The sequence below is a fragment of the Arachis stenosperma genome, chromosome 3 (genome assembly GCF_014773155.1).
Source record: "Arachis stenosperma cultivar V10309 chromosome 3, arast.V10309.gnm1.PFL2, whole genome shotgun sequence".
Classification (NCBI taxonomy): Eukaryota; Viridiplantae; Streptophyta; class Magnoliopsida; order Fabales; family Fabaceae; genus Arachis; species Arachis stenosperma.
Window position 1 is genome coordinate 82,168,260 of NC_080379.1, and position 17,960 is coordinate 82,186,219.

Below are 17,960 nucleotides of genomic sequence, written 5' to 3' on the forward strand. Positions count from 1 at the left end.
AACACAAATCACTCGACCAAAACTTGATTCGCTTGACTAAATCACCCACTAAACTAAAATTGCTCAATCCTTCAATCCCTGTGGGATCGACCTCACTCATGTGAGTTATTATTACTTGATGCGACCCGGTACACTTGCCGGTGAGTTTTGTGTTGGATCGTTTTCCACACATCAGTATGCTCTCCATATTCTCTGAAAAGGTAGAAAAATTCTTAGAGGTTTTTATAGATGATTTTTCTGTCTTTGGTAACTCTTTTGACACTTGTCTGCATTATCTAACCTTTGTCTTGAAAAGATTCCAAGAAACAAACTTAGTTTTGAATTGAGAAAAATGTCATTTCATGGTACCAGAAGGTATTGTTCTTGGGCATAAGGTTTCAAGCAAGGGTATAGAAGTTGACAAACCTAAGATAGAGATCATAGAAAAGCTTCCTGTACCAGTCAATGTGAAGGTAGTGAGATGTTTTCTTGGACATGCTGGGTTTTATAGGAGAATCATCAAAGATTTCTCGAAGATAGCTAAACCACTAAGAAATTTTCTAGTGGTTGATAATCCCTTTGTCTTTGATGATAAATGCAAGCATGCTTTTGAAACCCTGAAAACCAAACTCACTACAGCACTAATGATCACACTCTTAGAATAGAGACTTCCTTTTGAACTCATGTGTGATGCAAGTGATATTCCAATTGGTGTTGTACTGGGACAAAAGAATGATAAGTTGCACCATGTTATATACTATGCAAGCAAAGTGTTAAATGAGGCACAGAAAAATTGCACTACCACAGAAAAAGAAGTATTGGCAATTGTATATGCATTTGACAAATTTAGACAATACTTGATTGGTTCAAAAGTTGTAGTATATACTGACCATTCTACTCTCAAGTATCTCATGTTTAAACAGGATGCCAAGCCAAGGCTTATCAGGTGGGTGCTGTTGCTACAATAATTTGACATTAAAGTGAGGAATAGGAAAGGAAGTGAGAACCAAGTTGCAGACAATTTGTCAAGATTACCACAAAAGATCAACCAAGATGCACCACAACCAGTGAATGAGAAGTTCCCAGATGAACATCTTCTTCAAGTCTAACAAGCACCTTGGTTTGCTGATATTGCAAATTACAAGGTGGGAAGAAGGATTCCCGAAGAGTTCACCAAGCAACAAGTGAAGATGTTGCTTAATGAGGCTAAGAAATTCTTGTGGGTGGAGCCCTTTTTGTTCAAGAGATGTCCAGATGGAATGATCAAAAGGTGTATCCCTGAAAGTGAAATGAGAAACATACTGTGGTATTGCCATAGTTCAGATTATGGTGGACATTTTGGGCTAGAAAGAACAGCTGCTAAAGTGCTTCAAAGTGGCTTTTATTGGCCATCCATATTCAAGGATGCCAGAGAATTTATGTACCAATAAAATGAATTCCAAAGAGTAGGAGGCCTAAAAAAGAGAAATGAAATACCTCAAAACTTCATTTTGGAAGTGGAACTATTTGACCTTTGGGGCATAGACTTCATAGGACCTTTTTCCCCCATCATATTCCTTCAAATACATATTGGTAGCAGTGGAATATGTTTCCAAATGGGTGGATGCCATAGCAACAACTACATGTGATGCACCAATTTTCTCCAATTTCTTAAGAAATACATCTTTACCAGATATGGGGTGCCTAAAAGCCTTATTAGTAATGGTGGCAGCCACTTTTGCAACAAACAAATGGAAAAGCTACTCCACAAATATGGGGTAACTCACAAAGTGGCCACACTATACCACCCTCAAACTAATGGCCAGGATGAATTGGCAAACAGGGAGCTAAAGAGAATCTTAGAAAAAACGGTTGGGGTCACAATAAAAGACTGGGCAAGGAAGTTAGATGATGCCCTATGGGCATATAGAACCGCATTCAAAACGCCAATTGGGAGGTCATCATTTCAGCTAATGTATGGCAAATCATGCCATCTCCCTATTGAGCTCGAGCACAAGGCTTTCTGGGCCACTAAGCTCCTCAATCTTGACTCTCAAGCATCAGGGGAGAAAAGGCTATTGCAATTCAATGAGCCGGATGAATTTAGATTGGAAGCTTATGAGAATGCTAAGATATACAAAGAAAGAGCTAAAAGATGGCGTGACATGAAAATTTCAAGAAGAGAATTTGAGCCAGGAGAACAGGTGCTATTATATAACTTCAGGATTAAGATTTTTCCTGGTAAACTCAAGTCCAAATGGACTAGCCCGTATCTGGTGACTAAGGTTTTCCCACATGGAAGCCTTGAACTTTTGAATGAAGCTACAAAGGACGCATTCACAGTAAATGGTCACAAAGTGAAGCATTACCTGGGAGGGCCTTGGAACAAGGAGGAGAGCATTCATGAATTGAGTTTGACAAAAATGAAGAACGTCAATCTAATGACGATAAAGAAGTGCTTGTTGGGAGGTAACCCAACCAGAGGTAACTTTCTTTTCCTAGTTGTTTTAATAAGAAGTTAAGCTTTCCATGTATTGCAAGGAGTTAAGTTTGGTGTCGCACACCAAAATGAGTATAAAAAGGGTAAATGTGTGATTTTAAGTTTGGTGTTCCACCTTAGATTTCATGGGAACACACTATAGCCCTCCAAAGAGCATCATGATTCATAAACTCCAAAACAATCAGGAAAATTACTTGACAGTTGCTAAACTTCTAGTTCATAGCTAGCTTACTGAATAAAAGCACAAGGATTCATATGTGTAATCAATTTGCTGCATAATAGACACTGGTAAGGAAGTAAGTTTGGTGTTCACACACAAAAATAAGTTTAAAAGCCTACAAACATTCATGCATGCTAACCATCTTTTAAGTGCTTGGGGGACAAGCAACTCCCACTATCATTGCAGAAAGTCATTCAATTTATTGGAAGGACTATGCATCATCACCAAGAAAAATACAAAAGATAAGGAGGATGATGAAGGACAAAGCAAGAAGATACCTAGAGGTTGTATTATTTTCGAATTATTTCTGATTTGAAGTGCTCTAATTAGAAATCTAAACGTACCCCTGCTGATTAGTTTAAGTTGTTCACATTCTATTTGTTTACTGTCTTTTAGTTATCATCTAAGTGTGCTAGTCTAAGTGCTTATTTCTTGCTTGAATATATGCTTTGTTCCCCTTTGCATGAATAAAAGAAAAATATTGTGAAACATAGAAAGAGTAATAATCCAATTTGGTAAGAAATAGAATAAGGTTATGTGGTGGTGCATGCTTGATTATTTAGCAAGTTCACTAATAAAGATGAAGGGTAGAATGTCTTTTAAAGTATGAACTTTGTTGCTGTATGTGAAACCTTTGAGAAATAAAAATCCTTGTAAGAAAGAAAGATCAAGAAAAAAGGGAAGAAAAGCCAAGTTGGTGGCAAAGTTGGGCCACCAACGGCCAGCACCAACGTTGGCAACCAAAAAGAAAGAAACAAGTAGATAAGCTAGGCACCAATAGCTTTGACTCTTAAGATACATGCCTGTGGTGTTTTTGTATTAGAATTGCTCGGTGATAAACCCCAATTTTGTGGTTTATCTTGTGCTTAATTTGGGGGATTTTATCACCTTTTCCCACATTTATTCAATGAAATCGCATGGTTTTGTAAAATTCCTTGAATTTGTGCTTAAAAGTGAAAACATACTTTTTAGGCCCTTAAATTGGTAATTTTTATTCACCTTTGATACCACTAAATATTTTGATGTGTTTGTTAGTGAATTTAGGTTGAAAAGGCTATGAACGGATCAAAGGAGTGAAGAGAAAAGCATGCAAAGTGGAGAACTCATGGAAAAACAAGAATTTGGAGTGCATACATCGGCGTACACACGTGACAGACGCGCACTGATACGTAAAAATTAATTTCATGTAATTATACGGCAAGTATATTGGGTCGCATTGAGTAATAAAACTCACTTAGAGTGAGGTCGATCCCACGGAGATTGGTGGATTAAGCAATTTTAGTTAAATGATGTTCAAGTTAGGCAAACAAATTGTGATTTCTTGATAAATTTAACTTGAAAATAAAGTGTAGAATTATAAATGACAAGAAACTATAATGACTGGAAGTAAAGTGAATGAAATAAATGACTGGAAATGTATTAGCAGAAACTTAAAGTGCAAGAAAATAAGAACTGAGTTGTAAATAGAAGAAGAGTAAATTGCAAGTAATTAAAAGCTGAATGTAAATTGCAGAAATGTTAAATTGCAGGAATGTAAACAAGGGAATTGGGTATTGGATGATGAAAAATTCAAAAGAACAGAGGTAAAGATTGATGATGGGTGAGATCACTAGGGATCAGAGATGCTAATTTCTCAAGAATTAATGGTTTTCAATTCCTTCTCAATCATGTAAGATAGATCCATGGCAGATTGTAAGTAATTGCGTCCCAATCTCTTGGTGACTCAATTTCTCTCATCACAATCAATTGCCACTCTCGTGATCTAATTGGTCATGAGAAGAGATGAAGTTCAATAAATAATCCTCAATGCCACACAACTCTCAGGATCTCAATTCAGGGTGGTTACATCTCACATACCAACCCAGAATATATCAATCAAGAGAATTACGAGAGGATAAACTCTAAACTGACTTCTGTTACTCCTTTCTCAAGTTTATCACATAATTTAAATATATTCAATCCCTCTCTCGATAGTAATTGAATCTGTGAAGAACAAGAGTTCCTTCTTAGATAACTCCACTTGAATTGAGAGGAAAAGAAGAATTATTAATTCATTGAAACCAACAGAGCTCCTCCCCCTAGTGAAAATGGGATTTAGTGACTCATAGCTCCAAATACAAATTGAAATTCAAAACTGGAAATTAAACTAAGCATAGAAATGAGAAAGAAAAGAAAGTTTCTAATAAAAGTAAAACGGAGAAAGTGATCTATAATCTGAGTGCAGAAAGTAAAATTCAAAAGGTGTAAAAAGTACAAAAGATATCTAAAAGAATATCCAGCTAAAGCCCTTTGTGATTCAATATTCCCCCCTTTTATACTGGTTTAGTGGCTTCTTCAATTGTACTTGAAAGTTGCTTTAATTGGGCCTTTTTGTTTGTACTTGGACGAACCCAGCTTTAGGCGAACGTAGCGCACTTGATGAGAGTGGAGCATTCGCATACCCACGTATACGCGTCTCCTACGCGTGCACGTCAATGGCATCTCAGTACTTATAACGCGTACGCATCCTATACGCCTCTGCGTCCTTGCAGCACTCTCCAAGAGAGGATAGCGCTCGCGCCAAGAACGCTCTCCCATGCGTACGCGTCATACACACGTACGCGTGGATTGCACAATGTCACTTCCACGCTGCTGCTCCATCCACGTGTTTGCATAACCCTTCACAAATGCCACAACCACACGTACGCGCCATTCACTCGTACGCGTCGATGGCCAAATTTCAAATCACAACTTCGAATGTTGTCGCAGGTGCTCTGTAATGAAGAACGCAGCGCTCTTGAGTGAAGAGCGTAGATCCTTTCCACGTGTACGCGTCGTCCACGCGTACTTGTGCCCTTTCGAAGATGCGACTTCCACGCGTACGTGTCACCCATGCGTACGCGTCACAAGTCAAAATATCTTGGGTGAAGAACGTAGCGCTCTTTGAAAGAGGGAGCGTAGCGCCAAGATTGTGCTTCAAGAGAACGTAGCGTTCCTCAAACGAGCATAGCGCTCTTCTCCCCTGTCATGATCATAAAACAACATCCAATCAAAGCTCTGCATCTCTCGATTTTTATAATTCAAGTTTTCAACACTTTCTTATGTTCTTTTCATGGAATCTCAACAAAATCACTTAGTTCTTGATATATTAGTGTATAATGAGAAACTTCATTCAAGTACTTGTTTATTTCAAAGAAAAGGCACAAAATTAAGCTAAAACTACTTAAACTAACTAGCTAATCTAACAATAATGTGAATGCATCACAACACTAAACTTAAAACCTTGCTTGTCCTCAAGCAAGAAAAGAAATATGCACAAAGGTTTCTTTTAATTGGAATGGGTTGAAGAAATTCTTATAATGCCTTTGTGAGTGAAGTGATTAAGTGATAGTGGGGTGAACTCTGAATGATATGCTCATGCAAGGATTCCAGTGCTTATTAGTCCCTACATTTTGGAAGTCTTAGATCTTAGGACCTTCATTTAAATGATATTGTGGAAATCTCTCTATAGATAATCACCTTGAAGCAGTTTTTTTCTTTTCTTTATCTGTATCTTGGCCTTGACTATTGGTGTCATATCTCAAAACGGCTTTTTAAGATAAGCTTTCAATCAATACTCCCAAACCAATTGGTCTAAGGTATTAGGTGTTAAAGCACCCCTTAGGTTTTACTTGCTCAAGCCTCTCTCTTTGACAAAATTCTACCACAAGCATTTAACTAGGATAGTAACTCTTTGAGTTCTTATTTCTTTCTTTTTTCTTCCTAGTAATTGATGCTCAGAGCCTTGTGACTTGTTCTTTGTTTTTCTGTTTCTTTTGTTTTTTTTTATTGCTGCTTTTTGGATCAATAGATGTTTGAGAATTTCCATAATACTTTTCTAAACTTTATTTCCTACCTATGAGCTCCCATGCAAGTTTTCACAAACATGCAACCTCAGTACACAATCATACAATCAGAACCACCACTTCTCTTAATTTTTTGCTTGCCTCAACATTTTTAGGATTCCTCAATCCTTCTTTTCAAAGAAATGTTCTCTGTTTACATTTTTAGAGATATTAAGTGCAAGCAATTTTTCAAGAGTATGGTGCTGTGAGATATCAAGCATCATGGTCATTAAGCCACAAAGAAACTATGCTAAACAAACATTTTAAGTCGATGAGTACCACACAAGCAGCACAACCAATCATAAAAAAAATGCAGAACATAAAAGCTTAATCTAACATGCTTAATCTAACATAGAAGTGCAGAACATGAAAACTTGGAAGGCATATCATTTTTCATATATGCATCTTCTTTATTTATTAAGACTATGAAAGGACCTTCACCACCTCTAATTTTTGTGGACCTTCCCTTTGCTTGACTCTCCTTTCTTCTCTTTGTTCCTTGACTCCTGCTTTTTCTTCCTCTTTGCTTCTTCTTGTTTTTCAATTTGTTCTACTTCATCCCATACCCCAGCATCCATCATGTGTTGTTTCATTTTCTCCTGATTTCTTTTTGCTCTGGCTGTTTGTAACTTTCCTAATTTAGGACATTGTGAGAATGGTCTAATCTCCCGATTCAACACTGGCATGCTGATAGTCAGGTAGTTAAGCTTGACTTGTGTATCTATGTCATATTGCACTCTATCCGAGTGCATGGCCTCTCCAGCAGTATGATATATGTTTTTCCAGCGTAGAAAATTTTGGAGATATCCTTCAAGCTGATCTTGTCATTAAGATATTTTGTTGAAAGACTCTTGGAATTGATTTGATTGCTCCCTATGCTGATCCTATAGTCTTGCTTGAAAGTCTCTTTGTTGATCCCTTATTCTGTGCTGGAAATTCTATTCCTGCTTGATAAACCACTATTTTAAGGTTTATCTTGTGTTTAATTGAGTGGTTTTATCAAATCTTTACCCACTTATTCATATGAACTGCATGATTTTACAATCCCTTCCTAAGTTTGTTCTATGGTTGAAAACTTGCTTCCTAGAGATCTTTAATTTGTGTATTTCAATTCTCCTTTATACCATTCGATGCCGTGATCCATGTGTTAAGTGTTTTAGGCTTCACAGGGCAGGAATGACTTAGAGAATGGAGAGGAAGCTTGCAAAAATGGAAGGAACAGAAGAAACTAAGGAGATGACCAGTGAGCATCGGCGCGCGCGCGTGGCTCACGCGAGCGTGCCGAATGGAGAAAATCACAGTGACGCGTGCGCGTGCCTGACGCGTACGCGCAGATTGGAGTCTGCACGAACGACGCGCATGCGTGGACGACGCGTACACGTGACAAGGAAAATCGATGAATAACGCGCACGCTTGACCGACGCGTACGCGTGACTTGTGCGATCTGCAAAAATAATAGAAAATGCTGGGGGCAATTTCGAGCCGAGCTTTGACCCAGTTTTCGGCCTAGAAACACAGAATAAAGCCAGGGAACGTACAGAGACTCAACACACATCAACACACATTCTCATTAGAATAGTTTTAGGATTTTAAATCTGAATTTAGAGAGGAACTACTCTTCCTCTAGGTTCTCTTTACATTCATAGTTTATTAGTTCTATGCTTTTTGCCTCGGATATTGAAGAGTCATCACCTCCATTGAAGATACTATTCTAGTTTGTTTCCTTACTTGCTCTTTTATTTATTCCATATTCTTAATTCTTCTTTAAAGTGGTAATTGGATTATTTTCATGGATTGTTGATACAGAGGATTATTTTTATTTTTAATTAATTTTTCAGTCTCTGTTTTATTTAATTTATTATGTCTTCTTCTTATATTTTTCTGAGTATTATATTCATGTCAATGGAGTAGATCCCCTACTTGACATGGGGTTGATTAAAAGGAGACACTTGAGTTAGAAGGCTTAAGTGCAGATTAAACTGGAAGTTGTTGGCTAGTTCTGTATTTACTAACTCTAGACCTTCCCAAGGGAGAGGACTAGGATTTCCGAATAAGAGTTAGCTCAATCACTTGACTTTCCTTTATCTAGTAAGGGTTAATTAAGTGAAAACAACAACCTTTTTGATACTACACCTAAGAGATCCCAACAAGGATAGAACTTCCAATTGATTATTTCCCCAGTCAAGGCCTTTTTAGAATATTAATAATCATTCTTAGTTTTTATTTCTTTAGTTTACAACTATTTAATTTCTCATTATCTAACTCAACTCTCTTGAAAACCCCTAATTAATAAATTAGCATTCTCTCTGCAACTCGTTGGGAGATGACCTGGGACTCATACTCCCAATATTTTATTTCTAAAATTTTGTGACAACTCTTTTAAATTGATACGTGGAATCTTCATTGATTAAGAGCTATACTTGCAACGCCTTTTCTTGATAAACTCTTGATCAGTGATTTTTTGCCACGTCATTGCTCCATCATTTTCATGTATTGCTCTTGTTGCTGCTCCTGAGTCCTCATTTGTTGTTCATGAGACCTCATATATTGCTCTTGTTGCTGCTCCTGAGCCCTCATATATTTCTAGTGAGGAGTATTGATCTTCTCACTATTTCATACCAAACCTTGACCTCAGGTGAGAGATCAATCCTCTTCAAGTGGCTTGGATTCCCATTTAAATCTCAAACACAGTCTTTGCCTTCCATACATATATCATTCACCAACTCATCAGGGTCATTCTCGCCCTTTATTCTTTCTTTAAAAATGGGCTCTCTGAAAGGTATTGCTCTTATTTGTAGAACCCACATGATTGTTGCTGGGATGAAGTCCACTTTAACTCTCCTAACATAACTTTTGTAAGGGAGGCTAGTTTTGCTTTGCCTTACTGCATTTGCACAGAACTCCTGTATCATAGTTGCACTTATGTCTGTCAAAGGTTCACTCAGGAGTTCCCATATTCTCTTTTCAATTACTTTCCTTATTATGGGGTAATCACCTTCCTTCAATTTGAATCTGATCTCTAGAATGACTTCTTTCTCCTCTATCTACCCATGATATTATAACTCATGAAATTGAGATTTGAATCTCTTTTTCTCATAAGTGGTTGGTTCATCTTTAACCAGTTGCTCCCCTTTTCTTCTTTTAAAACTTGGTAAGGCCATTGAATGGAGAAGGAGGAGGCCAAATCCACAACACCAAACTTAGAGTGGTGCTTGTCCTCAAGCACAAGAAGAGTTATGAGCAAAAGTGAGAAGAAAAGGGCTAGGAAATAAGGTGTATGAACACTGTTGGCAGTGATGAAGTGGGATTAAGAAGAAAATCTTGGATAAAGTAAAGCTTAGGAAGAAAAGAGGTGGAATGGGCACGGTGTCATTCTCTTGGTTTGGAAAAAAAAAGATTTGGATTGCATGAGGAGATCTTATGAATAAGGCAAAGGTATGTGAGCAAAGGAAATGTTACTTGTCAATTTAAAGCAAGGGAAAAAGTTATTGGAGCAGGACAAAGGGGGTAATGGTTCAGCTATATTGAAATGGAGGGTGAGGATTAAGTGAGTATGATGAAGATGGATGTCTCATATGAGGCGGGGGAATGAAGATAAGGATTGAGGTTGGTTGTGGTGGCAATTGTAGCCCAGTCATGGCATTGGGAGTGCGAGTGTCCTAGCTAGCTACTGCATGTCAAGGTGCTCTTCCCAAGGCACAAAGCTCCAAGCCATGTGATTCATTATGCTGTCCGATTTCTTTCCTTGTCCATGTGAATCCTTCCTTGCTATCCGCTTGTCTCCTAGCTTCCATCACATATTCCTTCTTTTCTTTCCTACAAGATAAAACAAAATATCAACTCCATCTCTGAGATAAAGATAAAAATAGTTGGTGGTGGTGAAAAAACAATTGAAAACAAAAAGAATGAAATTATTAACTTGATGTTCTACGAGAAAGAGAATTAACGTGTGTGTGTTTTTTTTTTAAATGTTACTTTCTTATGATTAAGGGAGAATAAATCAAATTGTCTTTAAATGCACTATCTAAGTAGCTTGTGGAACACCAAACTTAGATTGTGACTATAAGCTGCAATATTAATGAACTAACTCACTCAGATAGACTCAATTAATGTTAATGTCTCAGGATGCTATCTTAAAGAGTTTTTGTTCACACCAAACTTGGTGTCCATCATAAGCTACATGTAAAATCAGTGACCTTCTTTCACAGTTGATTTTGTTCCCTTAAATGCATATGAAGAAACATTTTATTTCTAACTACTAAAGTATAAAATTAAAAGGATACTTTGCATGGGTTGCCTCCCATGAAGCACTATTTTATCATCATTAGCTTGACGTTGCAACTTCTGTGTTCATGTCAATGACGTACGGAAAAATCACCGATCAAGAGTTTATAGAGAAAACAACGTTGCAAGTATCCCAGGTCGTCTCTCAACGAGTTGCAGAAAGAGTACTATTTTATTAATCAAATATTTTTCAGGAAATTTTTTATTTTGAGAAACAGAGAAATAAATGATTGAGAATTTATGTAATTTAAATAAAAGTCTTGACCGAGAGAAGATTAAATGGAAGTTCTATCCCTGTTAAATTCTCTCAAGTGTAATAATAAAAGGGTTGTTATCCTACTTAGTTATCCCTTATTATATAAGGGAAAGTCAAGTACTCTCAAACTAATCCTATTGCTTGCGTCCTAATCCTTTCCTAAGAAAGGATTAAAGTCGAAGACAGGAGAATTAGCCAACAACTTCCAATTAATATTAACACTTGAGTATTCTAACTCAAGGTTCTCCTTTTAATCAACTCCCAATCAAGTTAGGGAACTACTCCATTATCATGAATATAACTTTCACAGAATTAAGAGAGGAATAAAAGAAAGATATGATAATTAATAACTAAAATTCAATTAAAAGTAAAAATGGTTCTTTGCATTAATAAATCCCAAAATCATGAACATACTTATATAAATAGAGTCAATGGGAAATAAAAGAGTAAAGGAATAGAGAAACAAACTAGAATGAGGAAGCTCCAACGGAGGTAATGAATCTTCTCAATATCCAAAGCAAGGCACTAAAACTCTAAAACTATGAATGTGAAGAAAACTGGTGCACGAAATTGTGATCATCAATGGCGCCATCAACATGGTATGCTCATTGCAATCTCAACTCTCTATCACAACTCCGCACAACTAACCAGCAAGTGCACTGGGTCGTCCAAGTAATAAACCTTACGCGAGTAAGGGTCGATCCCACGGAGATTGTTGGTATGAAGCAAGCTATGGTCACCTTGTAAATCTTAGTCAGGCAGACTCAAATGGGTATAGATGATATATGAATAAAACATAAAGATAAAGATAGAGATACTTATGCAATTCATTGGTAAGAGCTTCAGATAAGCAAATGGAGATGCTTGGTCCCTTCCGTCTCTCTGCTTTCCTACTGTCTTCATCCAATCCTTCTTACTCCTTTCCATGGCAAGCTTATGCAAGGGTTTCACCGTTGTCAGTGGCTACCTCCCATCCTCTCAGTGGAAATGTTCAACGCACCCTGTCACGGCACGGCTATCCATCTGTCGGTTCTCGATCAGGCCGGAATAGAATCCAGTGATTCTTTTGCGTCTGTCACTAACGCCCCGGCTTCAAGAGTTTGAAGCACGTCACAGTCATTCAATCATTGAATCCTACTCAGAATACCACAGACAAGGTTAGACCTTCCGGATTCTCTTGAATGCCGCCATCAGTTCTTGCCTATACCACAAAGACTCTGATCTCACGGAATGGCTGGCTCGGTTGTCAGGCGAGCACTCGGTTGTCAGGCGATAAACCATGCATCGTGTATCAGGAATCCAAGATATATTCACCCAATCGAAGGTAGAACGGAGGTGGTTGTCAGTCACACGTTCATAGGTGAGAATGATGATGAGTGTCACGGATCATCACATTCATCAAGTTGAAGAACAAGTGATATCTTAGAACAAGAACAAGCGGAATTGAATAGAAGAACAATAGTAATTGCATTAATACTCGAGGTACAGCAGAGCTCCACACCTTAATCTATGGTGTGTAGAAACTCCACCGTTGAAAATACATAAGAACAAGGTCTAGGCATGGCCATGAGGCCAGCCTCCCAAAGAGGGTTCAATCATCAAAACATGATCAAAAGCTGAAAAATACAATAGTAAAAGGTCCTATTTATAGGGAACTAGTAGCTTAAGAATTACAAAGATGAGTAAATGACATAAAAATCCACTTCCGGGCCCACATGGTGAAACATTTTCGTGTAGAGACTTCTCTTGGAGTTAAACGCCAGCTTTTGTGCCAGTTTGGGCGTTTAACTCCCATTTTGGTGCCAGTTCCGGCGTTTAACACTGGGAATTCTGAAGGTGACTTTGAACGCCGGTTTGGGCCATCAAATCTTGGGCAAAGTATGGACTATCATATATTGCTGGAAAGCCCAGGATGTCTACTTTCCAACGCCGTTGAGAGCGCGCCAATTGGGCTTCTGTAACTCCAGAAAATCCACTTCGAGTGCAGGGAGGTCAGAATCCAACAGCATCTACAGTCCTTTTCAGTCTCTGGATCAGATTTTTGCTCAGGTCCCTCAATTTCAGCCAGAAAATACCTGAAATCACAGAAAAACACACAAACTCATAGTAAAGTCCAGAAAAGTGAATTTTAACTAAAAACTAATAAAAATATACTAAAAACTAACTAGATCATACTAAAAACATACTAAAAACAATGCCAAAAAGCGTACAAATTATCCGCTCATCACAACACCAAACTTAAATTGTTGCTTGTCCTCAAGCAACTGAAAATCAAATAGGATAAAAAAAGAAGAGAATATACAATGAATTCCAAAAACATCTATGAAGATCAGTATTAATTAGATGAGCGGGGCTTTTAGCTTTTTGCCTCTGAATAGTTTTGGCATCTCACTCTATCCTTTGAAATTCAGAATGATTGGCTTCTTTAGGAACTCAGAATCCAGATAGTGTCATTGATTCTCCTAGTTAGGTATGATGATTCTTGAACATAGCTACTTATTGAGTCTTGGCTGTGGCCCAAAGCACTCTGTCTTCCAGTATTACCACCGGATACATACATGCCACAGACACATAATTGGGTGAACCTTTTCAGATTGTGACTCAGCTTTGCTAGAGTCCCCAACTAGAGGTGTCCAGGGTTCTTAAGCACACTCTTTTTGCCTTGGATCACAACTTTATTTCTCTTTTTTTTTCGTTTTCTCTTTCTCTTTTTTTTTTCGTTTTTTTTTTGTATTCACTGCTTTTTCTTGCTTCAAGAATCATTTTTAATGATTTTTCAGATCCTCAGTAACATGTCTCTTTTTTCATCATTCCTTCAAGAGCCAACCAATCATGAACCACAAATTCAAAAGACATATGCACTGTTTAAGCATACATTCAGAAAACAAAAGTATTGCCACCACATCAAAATAATCAAACTGTTATAAAATTCAAAATTCATGCAATTCTTTCTTTTTTCAATTAAGAACATTTTTTATTCAAGAGAGGTGATGGATTCATAGGACATTCATAACTTTTATGCATAGACACTAATGATCACAAGACACAAACATAGATAAACATAAGCACTAAAATTCGAAAAACAGTAAAATAAAGAACAAGGAGATTAAAGAACGGGTCCACCTTAGTGATGGCGGCTTGTTCTTCCTCTTGAAGGTCTTATGGAGTGCTTGAGCTCCTCAATGTCTCTTCCTTGTCTTTGTTGCTCCTCTCTCATGATTCTCTGATCTTCTCTAATTTCATGGAGGAGGATGGAATGTTCTTGGTGCTCCACCCTTAGTTGTCCCATGTTGGAACTCAATTCTCCTAGGGAGGTGTTCAGTTGCTCCCAATAGTCTTGTGGAGGAAAGTGCATCCCTTGAGGCATCTCAGGGATCTCATGATGAGAGGGGTCTCTTGTTTGCTCCATCCTTTTCTTAGTGATGGGCTTGAGGTCATGCCTTCTCAGTTGAACCGGCTTCCCTCTTGAATCTCTCTTTCATTGAACGCCCTCTTCATAAATGTCTATGAGGACTTGGTCCAACCTTTGATCAAAGTTGACCCTTTTTCATGGCCACAACTTCATAGAAGTGGTCTTGATGCACCCTTGAGATGAATCTCTCCATCTCCCATGACTCGGAGGAGGAGGCTTTTGCCTTCCCTTTCCTTTTTCTAGAGGTTTCTCCGGCCTTGGATGCCATAAATGGTTATGGAAAAACAAAAAGCAATGCTTTTACCACACCAAACTTAAAAGGTTTGCTCGTCCTCGAGCAAAAGAAGAAAGAATAGAGGAGAAGAAGAAGAAATAAGGAAGAAGGGAATGGCTTTGTGTTCGGTCAAAGAGGGGGAGAAGTGGTGTTTAGGTTGTGTGAAAATAAAGGGGTGAAGAAGAGTTTATATAGGAGAGGGGGGCTCATGGTTCGGTCATGTATGGGTGGGTTTGGGAGGGAAAGTGGTTTGAATTCGAAGGGTGAGGTAGGTGGGGTTTTATGAAGGATGGATGTGAGTGGTGAAGAGAAGATGGGATTTGATAGGTGAAGGGTTTTGGGGGAAGAGGTATTGAGGTGATTGGTGAATGGGTGAAGAAGAGAGAGAGTGGTGGGGTTGGTGGGGATCCTGTGGGGTCCACAGATCCTGAGGTGTCAAGGAAAAGTCATCCCTGCACCAAATGGCATGCAAAAACGTATTTTGAGCCACTTCTGGCGTTAAACGTCGGGCTGGTGCCCATTTCTGGCATTTAACGCCAAGTTCTTGCCCTTTCCTGGCGTTTAACGCCAGTCTGGTGCCCCTTTCTGGCGTTAAACGCCCAGAATGGTGCCAGACTGGGCGTTAAACGCCCATCTGCTAGCCTTACTGGCGTTTAAACGCCAGTAGGTTCTTCCTCCAGGGTGTGCTATTTTTCTTCCTGTTTTTCATTCTGTTTTTGCTTTTTCAATTGATTTTGTGACTTCTCATGATCATCAACCTACAGAAAACATAAAATAACAAAGAAAAATAGATAAAATATAATATTGGGTTGCCTCCCAACAAGCGCTTCTTTAATGTCAGTAGCTTGACAGTGGGCTCTCATGGAGCCTCACAGATACTCAGAGCAATGTTGGAACCTCCCAACACCAAACTTAGAGTTTGAATGTGGGGGTTCAACACCAAACTTAGAGTTTGGTTGTGGCCTCCCAATACCAAACTTAGAGTTTGACTGTGGTGGCTCTGTTTGACTCTGATTTGAGGGAAGCTCTTCATGCTTCCTCTCCATGGTGACAGAGGGATATCCTTGAGCCTTAAACACAAAGGATTCTTCATTCACTTGAATGATCAGTTCACCTCTATCAACATCAATCACAGCCTTTGCTGTGGCTAGGAAGGGTCTGCCAAGGATGATAGATTCATCCATGCACTTCCCAGTCTCTAGGACTATGAAATTAGCAGGGATGTAATGGTCTTCAATCTTCACCAAAACATCCTCTACAAGTCCATAAGCTTGTTTTCTTGAATTATCTGCCATCTCTAGTGAGATTCTTGCAGCTTGCACCTCAAAGATCCCTAGCTTCTCCATTACAGAGAGAGGCATGAGGTTTATACTTGACCCTAAGTCACACAGAGCCTTCTTGAAGGTTATGGTGCCTATGGTACAAGGTATGGAGAACTTCCCAGGGTCCTGTCTCTTTTGAGGTAATTTCTGCCTAGACAAGTCATCCAATTCTTTGGTGAGCAAATGAGGTTCATCCTCCCAAGTCTCATTTCCAAATAACTTGTCATTTAGCTTCATGATTGCTCCAAGGTATTTAGCAACTTGCTCTTCAGTGACATACTCATCCTCTTCAGAGGAAGAATACTCATCAGAGCTCATGAAAGGCAGAAGTAAGTCCAATGGAATCTCTATGGTCTCATTTTGAGCCTCAGATTCCCATGGTTCCTCATTGGGGAACTCAGTGGAGGTCAGTGGACGCCCATTGAGGTCTTCCTCAGTGGCGTTCACTTCCTTTTCTTCCTCTCCACATTCGGCTATGTTGATGGCCTTGCACTCTCCTTTTGGATTTTCTTCTGTATTGCTTGGGAGAGTACTAGGAGGGAGTTCAGTAACTTTCTTGCTCAGCTGTCCCACTTGTGCCTCCAAATTCCTAATGGAGGACCTTGTTTCAGTCATGAAACTTTGAGTGGTTTTGATTAGATCAGAGACCATAGTTGCTAAGTCAGAGGGGTTCTGCTTAGAATTCTCTGTCTGTTGCTGAGAAGATGATGGAAAAGGCTTGCCATTGCTAAACCTATTTCTTCCACCATTATTGTTGTTGAAACCTTGTTGAGGTCTCTGTTGATCCTTCCACGAGAAATTTGGATGATTTCTCCATGAAGAATTATAGGTGTTTCCATAGGGTTCTCCTAGGTAATTTACCTCTTCCATTGAAAGGTTCTCAGGATCATAGGCTTCTTCTTCAGATGAAGTATCCTTAGTACTGCTTGGTGCATTTTGCATTCCAGACAGACTTTGAGAAATCATATTGACTTGCTGAGTCAATATTTTGTTCTGAGCCAATATGGCATTCAGAGTATCAATCTCAAGAACTCCTTTCTTCTGATTTGTCCCATTGTTCACAGGATTCCTTTCAGAAGTGTACATGAATTGGTTATTTGCAACCATTTTAATTAGTTCTTGAGCTTCTGTAGGCGTCTTCTTCAGATGAAGAGATCCTCCAGCAGAGCTATCCAAAGACATCTTGGACAGTTCAGAGAGATCATCATAGAAAATACCTATGATGCTCCATTCAGAAAGCATGTCAGAAGGACATTTTCTGATCAATTGTTTGTATCTTTCCCAAGCTTCATAGAGGGATTCTCCATCCTTCTGTCTGAAGGTTTGGACTTCCACTCTAAGCTTACTCAATTTTTGAGGTGGAAAGAACTTTGCCAAGAAGGCATTGACTAGCTTTTCCCATGAGTCCAGACTTTCTTTAGGTTGTGAGTCCAACCATGTCCTAGCTCTGTCTCTTACAGCAAAAGGGAATAGCATAAGTCTGTAGACCTCAGAGTCAACCCCATTATTCTTGACAGTGTCACAGATTTGCAAGAATTCAGCTAAGAACTGATGAGGATCTTCCAATGGAAGTCCATGGAACTTGCAATTCTGTTGCATTAGAGAAACTAATTGAGGCTTAAGCTCAAAGTTGTTTGCTCCAATGGTAGGGATAGAGATGCTTCTCCCATAGAAGTCGGGAGTAGGTGCAGTAAAGTCACCCAGCACCTTCCTTGCATTGTTTGCATTGTTGTTGTTTTCGACTGCCATGGGTTCTTCTTCTTTGAAGATTTCTGTTAGGTCCTCTACAGAGAGTTGTGCCTTAGCTTCTCTTAGCTTTCGCTTCAAGGTCCTTTCAGGTTCAGGGTCAGCTTCAACAAGAATGCCTTTGT

At 38.8% G+C, this 17,960-nt stretch overlaps 1 protein-coding gene and 1 non-coding gene across 2 annotated transcripts; both read left to right on the forward strand.

Moving 5' to 3' along the window:
- The first annotated feature begins 662 nt into the window (after window positions 1-662).
- Window positions 663-9,141, forward strand: LOC130966328 (uncharacterized). Its single transcript, XM_057891117.1, has 5 exons — window positions 663-925; window positions 971-1,082; window positions 1,125-1,399; window positions 1,652-2,442; window positions 8,996-9,141. Exons 1-5 carry the CDS (start codon window positions 663-665, stop codon window positions 9,139-9,141), a joined length of 1,587 nt encoding a protein of 528 aa, XP_057747100.1.
- An 8,184-nt stretch (window positions 9,142-17,325) lies between these two features.
- On the forward strand, window positions 17,326-17,433 carry LOC130972644 (small nucleolar RNA R71). The gene has a single exon (XR_009083807.1). It is a non-coding gene; the product is annotated as a small nucleolar RNA R71 (small nucleolar RNA).
- The last annotated feature ends 527 nt before the right edge of the window (window positions 17,434-17,960 follow it).